The sequence below is a fragment of the Miniopterus natalensis genome, chromosome 3 (genome assembly GCF_054644295.1).
Source record: "Miniopterus natalensis isolate mMinNat1 chromosome 3, mMinNat1.hap1, whole genome shotgun sequence".
NCBI classification, from domain to species: domain Eukaryota; kingdom Metazoa; phylum Chordata; class Mammalia; order Chiroptera; family Miniopteridae; genus Miniopterus; species Miniopterus natalensis.
Window position 1 is genome coordinate 92655689 of NC_142083.1, and position 15022 is coordinate 92670710.

The 15022-nt window shown below is 44.0% G+C and overlaps 1 protein-coding gene across 1 annotated transcript; it reads left to right on the forward strand.

The window, feature by feature from the left end:
* The first annotated feature begins 478 nt into the window (after positions 1-478).
* LOC107535826 (uncharacterized) lies at positions 479-7727 on the forward strand. The gene is given in 3 exon segments (XM_087815214.1): positions 479-523; positions 6572-7358; positions 7361-7727. Coding segments are annotated over 3 exon segments (954 nt in total). The 3' UTR covers positions 7483-7727.
* The last annotated feature ends 7295 nt before the right edge of the window (positions 7728-15022 follow it).

The following is a 15022-nucleotide window of genomic DNA, read 5'->3' on the forward strand; positions in this document are numbered from 1 at the left end:
TTTAGTATGAGGGTACAACTTCTATGACCCTGCATCCTCCTGTGATGATGGAAGCCTTCACTTCGTGGAACATTTGAGGTTCTCCTTTACTCGTGGGAATACTGGCAGGAGAGCTGAGACAGTGAGACCAGAGTAGAAAGAAAGCAATTAGGGGGAAAGTAGCCTTTTCTTCTCAGAAAGCATCCCCCAATTAAGTAACAAGATGCTCAACATTCTTTTTCGGCACTTCTTTGCAAAGCGTATGAAGGGCACTGTGCAGATTTACACCTGTATTTTGAAGTTTCTGTTCGCTTCAACTAGGAAAAATTACAGCCGACCTTTCTTTACAAAATGTTTGTCCAAGTACCAAGTCATAAAGACGGAGAGAATGGCAGCTGGTGATGATTAAGGTGACCCTTCTGCTGACTTTACGTTTCAAGGGTCTTTCAGACTTCCGAGTAAGGCTACGGAGAGCCTCGTGAGCCTCTCCGCCCCCGAGATGATGCAGCAGAACCGGCACGGAGATTCTGTGCAGGATGCCACGGTATTCACAAATGGTCGGCTCCTCGCTGCCCACCCCGGCTCAGGAGGCCCGAGGGCTTCTGCATCAGGAGAAAGTGCTCTCTCTGACGCTGAACTGCGGCTTTCTGGCGATTAACATCAGCAGCAACCTCCCACACACCCACAAAACCCCCCACAACACACCGGCAGAGACGGGAAGTGGACTTTTCTGGAGGGCAGTCGGGCTTCGTGAGCACGGTGCAAGCGGGCAGTGTGGCAGCGTGCCCCGCCGCGGGCCCGGGAGCTACCTGCGCAAAGGGCAGAAAGAGTGACCTCCGGGGACTGACGGCCAGTCTAATCCCAGACTGTCTGGCCCCAAGATCCAACCGTTTGGCCACGAAAAAGGGCGTCTCGCCTCCCACCTCCCTGGAGCGGCCCAGAGCAGCGGCCGGCAGGTCTCCGGAGCCCCGCAGCCGGGGAACCGCTTCTTGGTTACCTTGGAGAGCTCGGTTTCGGAGAGGCCGCTCCCTCTTCCTACTGCTCAACCGCAAACCGCCGCCGCGCTACACCCGGGGGCCGCGAGGTCGGAGGTGGGCGATTAGCGTACGGTCGGCACGCAGTCCTACAGACCCCTCTCCCACGAGGCCGGTACGGCGTGGGGTTCTACCCGCGCCCCGCCCCCCGCCCCCGCGCTGCTACCGGAAGCGAAAGTTGAGCGCTTCCGGCCAGGCCGAGCGCAGCCGCTCAGCTCCCAGAGCGCCGAGGCTCGGGGAAGCGCTGGGAGAATCGGCCTGCGCCCCCACTTTAGCCAGGCTGCGGGGAACTAATGCCACCGAGTCCCCAAGTCGCCGCGCCTAGAGTGGCCTCGTTGCGGCTTGGCAGTGGGTATCGCCCTCTCGCGGTGAGCCGTTAGGCTTCCGAGTCGTTTATGTGGAGTGTTGCGAAATAAAGAACTGGGACCCGCTAGAGAATGACCTGGGGGAGACAGGTAGTGGGGCAGGGGCACTTCGAGGGGACGTTTGTTCTGAGACGTGAGGGAGAACGAGCTGGTTGTGCCAAGAACTGAGAGGAGAGCACTGCAGCCCCAGGACACAGCACACTCCAAGGCCTCAGGTGGGAGAGGACTTTGCACATTTGAAAAAGAAGGGAGGGTTTTGTAACTAGAGCTTCAGGGTTAAGAAGAGTGGTATGAGAGGAAGTGAGAGAGAAAGGGAGGGGCCACGTCATGCAGGGCCTTTCAGGCTGTGAAGAGGAGTTTGGGTTTTATTCTGTGTGCAGTGGGAAGCCACTGAAGAGTGTTATCAGGGATGGACGTGATCTTTCATTTTTAAAAGATCTACTGGATTCCATATAGACAGAAAATGGATTACAGGGTCCAGCAGGTGAGGCAAGATTTCAAATTAGTTAACAGCACAATAGGGTGGAGATCCTTTATGTGATCTATTCACAATTAGTTGTATTACTGTGAACATGTTTACCTTGACCTTCTGCATAGCAGTTCTTCATGTACTTAACACATTAAACCCCCAGCCCCATCCAGGTTAATCTCTTTCAGAATACATTTCTATTATTTTTGCATTTCTTATGAAGCTCTTTTTGTTTTTACTTGTTTCAATTTTTTAGGAAAAAATATTAAAATTTTTCTTAATTTAGGTGAAATTCATGTAACATAAAAGTGGCCATTTTCAAGTGAACAGTTCAGTGGCATTAAGCACAATCACACGTTCTAAAACTTTGGCATCCCTCCAAAGTAAATCCTGTACCCATTCCTGTAAACAGTTGCTTCTTGTTCTCTATGGATTTGCCTACTCTGGACATTTCATAGAATTAGAATCCTAAAAGATGTGACCTTTTGTGTCACGCCTCTTTCATTTAGATACCAGTGAGACACTAGCAAAGGCAGGGAACAAATCAGGTCACACAAAAGAGCTGGACTTGGCAGATGGGAAAGTGGCAGGTGCACCATGGGAATCTTAGGAAACCAGGACTTTCCTGTCTGTTTTCAGTGAGCCTCAGTTTTATGAGAAACTCCAGGTACACAAGCACAGCAGCCAGCTATAGAAAGAAGTAGCTCTTCTGTGAATGAGGTTTCCACTGGACTCTGGAGCAGTGTCAAACATAGTTCAGAAGCTTCCTTGACAGCTGCTGTCGAGAAAAGCAAGGCTGCAGCACAGAGCCCTGTGCCTTTCAAGAGAAGATGGAAGATCTACTAGCCTCATAAGTCTCCTCCAATTCTCCTAGAAGCTTGGCAAACAAGGCTGTTGAGGCAAAAGGGACAAGCCAACATCCATGGGACTGGAATGAGGAGGGGTACAAGGACAGTAGAGGACTAAGAAAGCTGAAAATGAAGAGCAAGCAGCCAGTCCTGGAAACTGGGAGCTCTGGCACTTATAGCCTGCTCCAGAGCCACTGGTTTAAGGACATCTCTGCATGTGTCCTGGTACTGACTGATCACCTATTAGCAAACTGCTCCCCCAGACTGGGTCTTGTCTTCCAGTGATCAACTGAAGATGGTTCCTGTTCCCTCGTTGGTGGGAGTATGCGGGGATAAAACCTACAGTGGAACCCAACATAAAGCCATTCATTTGGCTAGGTGAAGGTTATATATGGGGGAAAGTAGTACCTAAACCCTTTTGTTGTCTGGGTAGTCCAGGGGATTTTGTTTCTGAGTTGTGAAATTGGAAGGCCAAAGCCAGGTATGTTGCTGTCACCAAAGTAATGAATTGTCTGAGTAGGTATGATATCTAGATTTTGTCAACAGAATATAAAAGAATGAAAGTGATGTTGGCCTGGGGAATGAGTACTATTCTCTGTGAAAGGTGGGTGATGTCCTAGTAGGTGCCACCGTGTGAATTCAAAAGGCTGTCATTAGTCTAGGAATCAGGTTCCATTGCAGCTGCAGGGTAATGGAGCAGAATAAGAATGATCGAGTGTGGGGGCAGAGGGTGGGTTTCATTTTTAGTTTGGATTTCAGGGTAGTCCTCATTGAGAAAATGACATTTGAACAAGGACTATGAGGAGAAGGAATGAGCCATGTGGTTCTCTGGGGGAAGAGTGTAACAGACAGAATGACCAGCGCAAAGGCTCTGAGGCTGGAGAGGAGTCTGGCAAGGAGGCCACTGTGACCTATTGCAGATTGAGAGAGGATGAGAGTAATAAATGAGATCCACGAGATCCAGATCATGTAGGGCAGTGCCTTTGGAAGTGACCTGAACTGAAATTGAGAGTGTTTATAAATTTTTACAGCAGTCTGACATTGCTGTACTACCCAACTGAATTTTTTTTAAATGCTTTCTCACCGATCTTTTGATAATCACTAAAATAGGGCCTAGAGTCCCTATGTAAAGGACTTTGTAAGGACTTTGACTTTCTGAGTTATAAGGAGCTAGCCTTGTAGGGGGAGTAGTAATTTTAAAATGACTTAATATTTCAATTTATTTGGTAGTTAACTATTTAAACATTTGTTTGTGTCTCTCTTATGTTACAGAGTCTTTTATAAGACTGTGGCCAAAGTCAAGGCAGAATCCATGTCATATTGATATGTGCATTTCTGAGAACCTAGCACAGTTGGCCCTCAATACACGCCAGTTGAATTGAATGTAAAAGGAGAGGGGCCACGTTAACTACTGGATTGAGAACAGACTGTAGGAGGTCAAGAGTTAAAACAAGAAGACCAGGGAGGCAGCTACAGCGAGATCAAGTCATGAGATGTGGGTAGCTCAGAGCAGAGTGGACTAGAAGGGACGATGATAGAAGCTCTGTGCCCTTCAAGAATCATGACCAGATGTAATCAGAATACACTTGCTGGGCCAGCTCTAGCCAATGAGCCCTCATCAGCGGGCCCAGATGGGCACCCCATAAAAAGCATGCTGGAGTTCTAGCCAGATTTTCTCAGTGGTTAGAACATCGGCCTTTGGACTGAAGGGGCCCAGGCTCGATTGTGGCCAAGGGCACGTACCTCAATTACAGGCCTGATCCCCAGCCCCACTCGGGGCGCATGCAGGAGGCAACCATTTGATGTCTCTGTCACATTGATGTCTCTCTCTCTCTCTCTTGCTTTCTCTATCCCTCCCTCCCTCTTTTCCACTCTACTACTCTCTGAAAGGCAATGGAAAAAATATCCTCAGGTGAGGATTTTTAAAAAAAAGCATGCTGGGCCTCAACTGGGTGCAGGAATGAGTGTTGGATCTCGCATCACCAGCCAGCCTGAGCTGCTCTTCTGTCATTAGCTGCTTATTCTAACCTTGGGATAATAACTGATATAGTTTCGTTTCTACCAGGATGATAGGAGATATAACAGATGGAGATGGGCAGATCAAGGGTACTCAGACATCAGAAGTGGGAGTAGCCCGGCCAGGTGTGGCTCAGCGGTTGAGTGTGAACCTAGGATCCAGGCGATCAGGGTACAATTCCCGGTCAGGGCACATGCCTGGGTTGTGGGCTCGATCAATGACTCTCTCTCTCATCATTGATGTTTCTATCTCTCTCTCCCTCTCCTTTCCTCTCTCTGAAATCAATAAAGATATATTTAAGAAAAAAAGAAAAAGAAGTGGGAGTAGACAGAAGTCTCCTATTATCAGCTCTTCTCTCTTCTGGATCTTTGCTTCCCTCCAAGTCTTGCCTGTTCACCATATCCTCTTATGTGGCCACACCGCCTCAGGGATTCCCATCAGTGTGGAGACAGGCAAGCACTATCCTTATTGAATCATCTCTCAGGGAAAATGAGTGGGATTCAGGATAATTAAGGAGAAATAAAAAGGGAAGCTTTAGTAAATACACTGCAATCTTTCTCAGTTGGAGAGGATGTCTTCTCTACCACATTGGAAGTTTTTGTTTTAGGAAAAGTGTCCACAGTGAGATACCTTCCAGGAATGATGGTAGCCAGTTGTGGCATAGTTCGAGAAACTCATATGTTGGGCTACTGAAACCCTGCACTGAGGTATCCAGTCCTTTCTGATAGGATCCCTGTGTTCTTTGTCCCGTGGTGCAGGTATGCACTGGGGCGATGAGACCAAAACACTCCTGGCCACTCTCAGCAGTTCTGTTTCATAACTCTAGACCCATCAGCAGAATAACCAGAGCCACAGGCTGTGCGGGGAAAAGTCCAGGAGCAGGGTTTTCTGGGGATCCCATAGCAGTGTCACACCAAGTTCAAAAGCCTACAGCCAGGTTACTATAAAGTAAGGAGAGGTCGTGTGCCTGAGTCTTACATCTTTTATGAGGAAATGGATGCCCTTTTAAGCTCCTCTGCACCTCCTGTGGCAAGTGATGCTATTTCTGGCCAAGAGGGAAATGACATGGAGTCTGGAGAGCTGAGTCAGCAGAATAGGGAGTCCACAGAGGTTGGACAAGGTTCCACTGTAGATGGTATAGCCAGGGATGAAAAGGACTTTGTTATGGGATTTGACCTGCCAGTACTGTTCCCAAACATACTTGGTAAGACTACTGGCTCTGATGGTCAAAGGATGGGAAAGTACACTTAGAAAGAGTTATTTTTGCTTCTGGCCTTGTCATCTTCTTGATGAATAACCATATACAGGCCAGTGGGTTTCAGTTTTCATGGAGTTTAGGGATTATTTCCCTTGCATTTTTGAGTCCTAATTTTGCATTTGCTAATCTCTTTCACAGAGTCCATGTCATTTTTTTCTCATGGAGTTTCACTTACTTTTCTTCCTTAGGTTGCCAGTTAGGCCTCTAGCTCAGACTCTCTCCCCTCCCCTCATTTCATAACCTAAGTTTATGCTTGCCAGGTACTCAGAAACTTGCTTTATTCTTGTTTCAATTGCCCAAACTCAATGGCTTTTCATGATACTACTCCCAGAAGCTAGGCCATTCAAGAATTGAGAATACACCTACAGACAGATCGACAGCTACCACAGGGCTTAACTCTTTGCTTCAGTTTTGTCATCATGTCAGAACATCCAAAAAGATACAGAATAGAATAAAAGTAGGGAGGTGTACAGTATATTTACCAATGACCACAAATTTGGAACTAAAAAGTATTAGAATTGGAAAATAAAATTTAGGCTTTTCATTAGCAGAAGACTGAGTCACATGAAGAATTCCAATTAGGTATTTCTTCTAAAGGTAGTTTAATTGTAACTCTTTCCTCATTCCATTGTTTTCCTTCTCCAGTGTCCAGTGTAATTTTATTCTTTCAGTTTCTGAGAATCTGAAATGGGATAATTCAGAAGAAGTTGAAATGAACAAGGTTTAACGGACAAAGCCTAGTAGAAAAGTTTTTTGGTGCTCTGAATCAAATACAGGTGAGGAGAGTGAGCCAATGTCAAGAAAGCAACATAGACATTGTCCAAGGGACAGTGAGGAGACAGTCCCATCCCAGGAGAGGATGAGTCACCAGAGACTTTGGACTGAGAAGCAACCCTGGACACATCTCTTGTGTGGGAGAAAATGCTCTCAGAGTTCTCCCTCCTCTCATCACCAGCCAGCCCCTGAACTGGAAAAAGCTTCTATATGACATAAATGTATGAAAAGCTTTAGCCAAGGTTCTTATCTTGCTCAGCATGAGAGAACCCACACAAGAAAGAAGCCTCACAAGTGCAGTGAATGTGGGAAGGGCTTCAGTGAGCACTCCAACCTCATTGCCCACCTGACGACTCACACAGGGGAGAGACCATACCATTGTGGGAGATGTGGGAAAACCTTCAACCAGAGCCCCAGCCTCATTACCCACCAGAGGACCCACACTGGGAACAAGCCTTATCAGTGCAGTATCTATGGGAAGAGATTCAACAACAGTTCCCAGTTTGGTGCTCTCCAGCAAGTCCACACAGTGGAGATCCCGTACTCGTGTGCCCAGTGTGGGAAAAGCTTCAACAACAGCTCCCACTTTAGTGCCCACCAGAAAACCCACACTGGGAAAAGCCATACAAGTGTTTTCAGTGTGAGAAAAGCTTCACTAAGAACTCACCCCTCATCCACTATTGGTATACACATAAAAGTGATACATCACTGGAAGGAAGAGATGTGCTGAATTTGTAGAAAACCTGACTCATCATCTCCTTAGGTCAACATGTGTTTCGTAGAGTGTTCTTCTGTGGAGGGTTCTACTAGCCAATCCCTGACCTAGCAGTAAACTTGACAACTGGATCTCAAGAACCATGTCCAGGAATTAGAATCAGCCTAAGAATGCAGAGCCCTTTTTCTACTTCTGCCTAGAACTTCACAGTCCTGTCAAACTGTGGATTTCCATTTTGCTTTGAAGGGGAGAAGGCTATAAAACCCATAATTCCTGCTGGGAATCTAGGATATTCTTGTTCTGAACAAAGAACATGTGGTAACGGCCTGAGAACTGGGCCATATCAGGGAAGAAATTCTACTCCCTCTTGGGGAGGACATCTAGAATTTTAACAGCCTGAATCTGTTCTAAACCAGTAATTGATCTCTAGGGCACCTACTGTTATATACTACTGTGAACTTCAGAGAAGGTCACTATTATGCAACACAGCCACCACCAGAAACGGAACAAAGGAAAGGAAGGATACATTAAGCTCCCGAGTAATACTAAGCGTAAGCGACCTAATCTTTTAGCAAGCATAATATCTAGTTTAATTTTGTAAGATTTCTTATTTTACCATCACTCCCAACCCAGCTTCTGGTTTCTTCTCTCTTAAACAGTTTTTACAAGTTTATAAGCATTATTATTTCTGATTAAAATAAAGGTGTTTCTCCCTCCACTTCCTTGGCCTTTGGGCATGCGCTTCGGTTGCAGGCTCAATCCCTGGCCCCAGTCTGGGCTTGTGTGGGAGGCAACCAATCAATGTGTGTCTCTCACATTGATGTTTCTCTTTTTCTCTCCCTCTCCCACTCTCTTTGAAACACAATGGAAATAACATCCTCTGGTGATGATTAAAAAAAAATCTAAGATTAGAATTAATAGATTTCATTTTATATGTTACTGATTCATACATTTCCTAGTATAGCATATTTAGAACAAATAGAAATTACAAATATGTTTAAAAGAATAAAATCCTGCCCGGCCGGGCATGGCTCAGCAGTTGAGCGTCGACCTAGGATACAGGCGATTAGGGTTCAATTCCCAGTCAGGGCACATGCCCGGGTTGCGGGCTGCAGCTGATCAATGACTCTCTCATTGATGTTTCTATCTCTCTCTCCCTCTCCTTTCCTCTCTCTGAAATCAATAAAGATATATTAAAAAAAAGAAAAAAGAATAAAATCCAAAACATGAGGAATTTACATAAAAAAAAGTTTTACTTCTTCCCTGACCAGTATTGCTCAGTGGTCAGAGCATTGGCCCACACACCAAAGGGCCACAGGTTTGATTCCTGGCTTGCAGGTTTGTTCCCCAGCCTTGGCTGGGGTACGTGCAGGAGGCAACCAATCAATGTGTGTGTGTGTCTCTTTCTCCCCTCCCTCCCTCACTCCCACTCTCTCTCTAAAAAAAAAAAAAGCAATAAAAAATGTCCTCAGGTGAGGATTAAAAAAAGTTTTACTCCTATAGCAAACTTTTATAATTTAAGGACTCTATGCATTCACCACTCATACAATGATATGTTTGTTGAATTAGAAAGATAACATGCTGGTTTGCTCAGTGATTAGAGTGTTGGCCCTCAGACTGAAGGGTCCCAGGTTCAATTCCAGCCAAGGGTAAATACCTTGGTTGCAGGCTCCATCCCCACCCTAGTTGGGAGGCAACCAATTGATTACATTGATGTTTCTCTCTCTCCCTTCCACTCTTTGTGAAAAGCAATGGAAAAAATATCCTCAGTGAGGATAAAAAAAAAGAAAATGAACCACCTGATTTTAAAATGGGCAAAAGATCTGAACAGACACCTCACCAAACAAAGTACACAGATAATAAATAATATGAAAGGATACTCCACATCATGTCATTGCGGAATTGCAAATTAAAATGATGATATACAAATATACAACCATCATAATGGTGAAAATCTAAAAACACTGACAACAAATGCTGACAGAGAGGTGGAGCAACAGGAACTCTCAGTCATTGCTGATGGGAATGCAACACTGAACAGCTTTCCCTGTTACTCTCCTCCAAGCCCCAGACCCCTCTGAACCTAAGAATGAATACAGGAGGGACTGTTAACTCTAAGGGATTATCCAGAGTATAAATGGTGTTCTTTCTGAGAACAAGTGATCATTCCTAAGAAGAGATTCCTGGCCCTTGAGGAGAGAATCAAGAGATTAAGATTTATTTCAGAGTGATAGTACTTCCTGAGATGTCTGCTCTGGGCTCTCCTCTTTCTGATGGTGAGGGCTGATCTGAGTGGTCAAGATGGTGGTAGAATGGAGCCCTGGCAGGCTGTACAGAGACCTGAAGGGGAATAATGGTTAATGAATCAGCTGGGAGCCCTGACTCCTAAATCCTGTTCCACAACTGCATGAACAAGAATTTGCTTTGTTTCTGGAGCTTTCATATTTAGAGAACCTTGTTGTATCTGAACTAGGAACCAGGAAACCTCAATTTCCCCCCGGCATCTTCTCCAATACATCTTAAGGCAATTACTTCCTACCCTTTGCCTTATACTTTATACCCAATATCTAAAGTGGGACTGATTATCTCTGGTCTTCACCACTCCTGGGGAGTAGGACAGATGTAAGATGAGCTTTGAAGTTGAAAGTTTTACCAGGTTGGCAGCTTTGTAAAAATGAAGTGCCATTTCCCAAACCCATTTGCAATGTACCCTTTTGCCATGAAACATTTCAGATGTTGAAAGCTATTGAGACTGTTCTTGCTAAAACACTTGGATCCTATACTAAATATTGAAGATGCCAAACAACTGCTTTTATTGATCTTGGAGAAGTAAATTCTTCTGCTGGGCTCTTGCCAGAGAGAAGTCTCCAAGTCATCTCCTAGGAGAATGCACGGGTCCTAGTTCTACTTTACCCACAATATCTAGCCATGTGATATGAAGCTTCAACTTTCTAATCTGTGTAATGGTGATGCCTGTCCCACAACCCAAGAGGTTGAGTGATATGGAGGAAAGGGCATTTAAATATGAGTCTGATGTGAGGTCTGTTTTTTTTCTCTTAAGACAGTTATTCTCTCAGTTTCCTATAACAGTAAAAGAATTAACTCAGTCAGTGTTTCCTGAACATGTGTTCCACAAAACAATCCAAGAGATAGTAAATGTGACTTCCACATGTACCACCACAAGAGCCCCCGCAGTCAAATAAGTTTGGCAATCATTGTATGGTTATTTATACTTCTCTACTTTGATCCTGAGTTTCATGATATACATTCATACATAAATGCTCTGAGACGTCCTCCTATAACAAAACATTGACTTTAACCCATTGTCCCCAAATTTACTTGAGTGCAGAATACTTTTTTCATGGAATATCTCTGCACATCTCAGTGTTCTCTGAGTACCAGTCTGGGGCCCACTGATAGAGCCAATTTATAATGCCAATTCCAGATCCTTCTATATGCCTCAGTGTCAAGAGAATCAGTAGGAAGAGAGGTGCCAAATGCTCACAAGACCCCTAGGACTGTATGCACATTCAGGCCCTTGCTACTGGCAAGTGCTGAAGAGCAGACATTGTGGGGCTGGGTGCTAGGAGGAGAGGCAACCTAAATGGAGATGTTTTTCCTAGGGTGTACAAAGAATCCCGTCCTCCTATTCCAGAGTGAAGCTTCCTGAGCTCTGGGCTTGAAAATTCATGCAGACAGAATGATAGCTTTAGACATCCATATGTCCCCAACATAAAAATTATTGGTGTGCTCCTTTAAAGGACCTACATGCTCTTCTCTTGCATCTCTCCTGGTAAAGAGCAAGAGCAGGGACTCATGGCCATCACATGCCTGTCAAGCACTCTATATCTGAAGAAGGAAAATCAATGAGCCAGGGGATGATTTGGGTAACCAAAACTAATGTCTAGGTGGCTGTGGAGGTTTTCCTGTTTGATATATTTTCATTCTTATATTTATTACATATTATGACTTGTCAGTCTTGTGCTTGACTCTGAAGATTCAAGGCTGCACCAGACAGACACAGCCCCTGCCGTCCTGCTGCTTACATTCTAATGAGGAAAGACAGGCAAAAACAAGTGAACAAACCAAATAACTCTAATTTGTGATACATGCTATGAAGGGAATAAACACAGTGCTCAGAGTGATAAGAGCAGATCTGACTGGTACATGAGTGAAGGTCAAGGGAAGAAGGAGCCCTTGGGCAAGTTTGTATTCTAAAATGTGGGAGCTTTGCAGAGACCAAAGATAATATTGTAGGAGTGCCTTTTTTTTTTTTTTTTTTAAATCCTCACACGGTATTTTTTCCATCCATTGATTTTTAGAGAGAATGGAAGGGAGGAAAGGAGAGAGAGGGAGAGGAAGAGATCAATGTAAGACACATGGATTGACTGCCTCCTGCAGGGCCGGGTGTTGAGCCTGCAACCCAGGTACATGCCCTAGACCGGGAATCGAACCCGTGACCCTTTGGTGCAGAGACCGACACTCTAACCTCTGAGCCACACCAGCCAGGACCTTTTTGTTTTGTTTTTTAATCCTCACCTGAGGATATGTTTTTATTGATTTTAGAGAGAGGAAGGGGGTGGGGAGAGAAGCATCAACTGGTCGCTTCCTATTCATATCCTGACTGGGGATTGAACCCGCAACCTGGGTGTGTGCGCTGATTGGGAAGAGAACCCTCGACCCTTCAGTGCGTGGGATAACACTCTAACAAACTGAGCCACATGAGCCAAGGCTGTAGGAGTACCTCTTAACTCCAAGTAGATTGGAAATGTGAGCTTTTCCTTTTAGAAGGATAAATAGCTTTAGTGCTGGGTAATGCTTACTCACATAGTTAAAGGAGAAAAAAACATTTTTAAAAACCACTTTCCTAACTCCTCTGTGTAAGAAACTATTACTTCTTAAGCTACTAACTTTTCAAATTTAGGATTTCCCAAAGTTAAAAAAATACTTAATTATACTTTCCTCATGAACATTAAAGATTCACTTTTTTCCCCCTAAATGCTTTGAGACTGTTCAGTTGTTTTACAAATCATGGACAAAATGTTTAGTGCGAAACATTATGATGTTGGAAATATAGGGTATCCTAAAAAATGTATACATACACTTTGATTAATTATAAAGGCAGTGTTTATTAAAATACATTTCATTTTCATTGAACAGCTATCAGCTATTAAATGTGTATACATTTGAAGGGGGGGCACCCTATATATCCATTGGTTTAAAAACATTCAACAGTAAGCTTTCTTACTTTTTCCTTAAAGGTGCAGTGTATCCAAATACTATAAAGCTTAATCTTTTGTTAGTGCTAAGATTGGTACAATAGTCATCATCCTACTGTGGTAGAAATGAGAAGTGATTCTGATAGTTTTCCTAAATCTGAAAACTCAAAGCAAGGCAAGAGCTTGCTTACTTAATTCCTCTCACAAGAGGTAGATGGAGAAACTGCTTTATGTGAAGTACAGGAATTATTAGATATGGTATATCATACAGGAGGAAAGCACTTCAGTGTGGCCCAGTATCATTGCCCATTGCACAGTTCACACAAGAAGGAAACTGTATACATAAAGCAAGGTTGGTACATGCTTCAAGTGGTGCTTAGGGCTTGCTCCCCACTGAACCCACACAAGAAAGAAACTATAAAAGTGACAAGTGTGGAAAAGATTCAATAACAATATGCTTGCGTACTTGCTTGGGAAGAACCCTAGAACTACAGTGTGGGTAAAGCTTCAACATTTCCTACTTGAGGATACTTCAGAGACTCTATACCAAAGAGAACCCACAGAAAGAATGTGAGAACGTCCTCAAATAATCCACTCTTAAGTACTAGAGGGAAAGCTCCCAAGAGAAGTTAACAGGTAGCTTTAATCCACTACATGAGACTAGAAACTGCAGGTGCTCAGTAAGTACTTGTAAGTAGAGTGACTCAGTGAATGCTTAAAAAATCTTTTATGGAGTTAAAATCTTTTGTTATTCCAACTGTCCAGTTGGATGGAAAAGACTGCTTAGCATCCTTCCTCTCAAGCTCTCCAGAGGAATCAAAACTGTTCTCATTGTTCCAAAAACTGATGAAACCCCAGCAGTCTTAGTTTTAGTTTGATTCTAAGTTCTCCTTCTGTCGTTCCCCTCCAGTTAAAAGATAGCTGAGGTTCTCATCATCAGCTTGAAGTTCCAGAGCCCACTTAATGGCAGGGAGAACTCTGGGCCTGGAATGTGCCCAGCACTTTGGCCACTTAGATCAGGGCAGAGAAGGGGCTGAGGATTGGGGGCTAGCCTGGGTGAATGATGCAGTGCTCAGAACCAACCGTGGAGTCACTGTAAGACTGTTATCTGAACAAACTAAAATAAAGCACCTTCTGGTTTGTCCTAGAAATCATCTGGGTATGGAGGACATATTTGTAAAAACTTTAATACTAATATTGGAGACTGAACATAGGGTTGTGTCTCAGATTTCATTTTTGAAAGAAGCCTCAATAGATTTTATTTATTGATTCATTTTAGGAGGAGAGAGAGAGAAAGAGATCGATTTGTTGTTCCACTTATTCATACATCCATTGGTTGTTTCCTGTATGTGCCCTGACCGGGGATCAAACCCATAACCTTGGCATATCAAGACGATGCTCTAACCAACTGAGCTACCCTGCCAGGGCAATATATTTTTATTTTTAGGTGGGTTTTTTTTAGTTATCTCCTCTTATCCCTATAATGAAGCTATAGAAATTCCTTCTAACAATTTCTACATATCCACCCCAAATTCCAAGCACAAGGAGTTTTGAGGCATTGTGCTGCCAGTTATTGGCCAAGCTAAGACGTTCCCATAGGAGGCTTCTCATTCCCCAACTGAAGTTCCTACCCCTGCTTTCCTACTCAAGCTTCTGCCCAACTGTCATCTCTTAGCCCAGGAAGAGCAGCCACCTCCTTTATAAACCAAAATGGGTGTAGAATTTGTTTCTGCCATATGTCCCATTTTTTGAGGCAAAACTCACAGAAGGTTCCACAGGGGTAGTTACCAAACCATTCCTTGAAATCTACTGTACTAATATGAGGAATGAAAGGCAACCTCTACCCTCTCCCTACCTCCCTGATCAATAGAAACACATTTTGTGCACATGGGGCAGTGGTGTACAAGGGAACAAAGAACAAGGAAAGAAGAATATGGCCGGAGGGAGAAGGTTGCCTTGTCCACTTAAAACAATTGACCTCCCAGGATATATGCCCTGATGAGCAATGAGTCTTTCTTTAATATCATCTACAGTCCTTTTTATTGTTGTTTTATTTATTTATTTTTATCTTTCTTTTCACCTACCGTCTTGTATGTTCCTAAGTGTTCCTATCAGTGTTACATTAGTTTAGTGGAACATCCATCTAGAGGAAGCTAGATTTTTCCTAAGGGCCAAAGGCCAAGTAGAATGAAAATAAAAAAGTTTCGAAGCTCCAGTAGAAGAGCCACCTCTATTAAAACAGGCCAAGTTATACTGTAGAAACACATAGCACACACCTCAGTGTTAAGCACAAACATTTATTTCTTGTTTCCACAAAGTCCATGATAGGTCTGGAGGATTCATC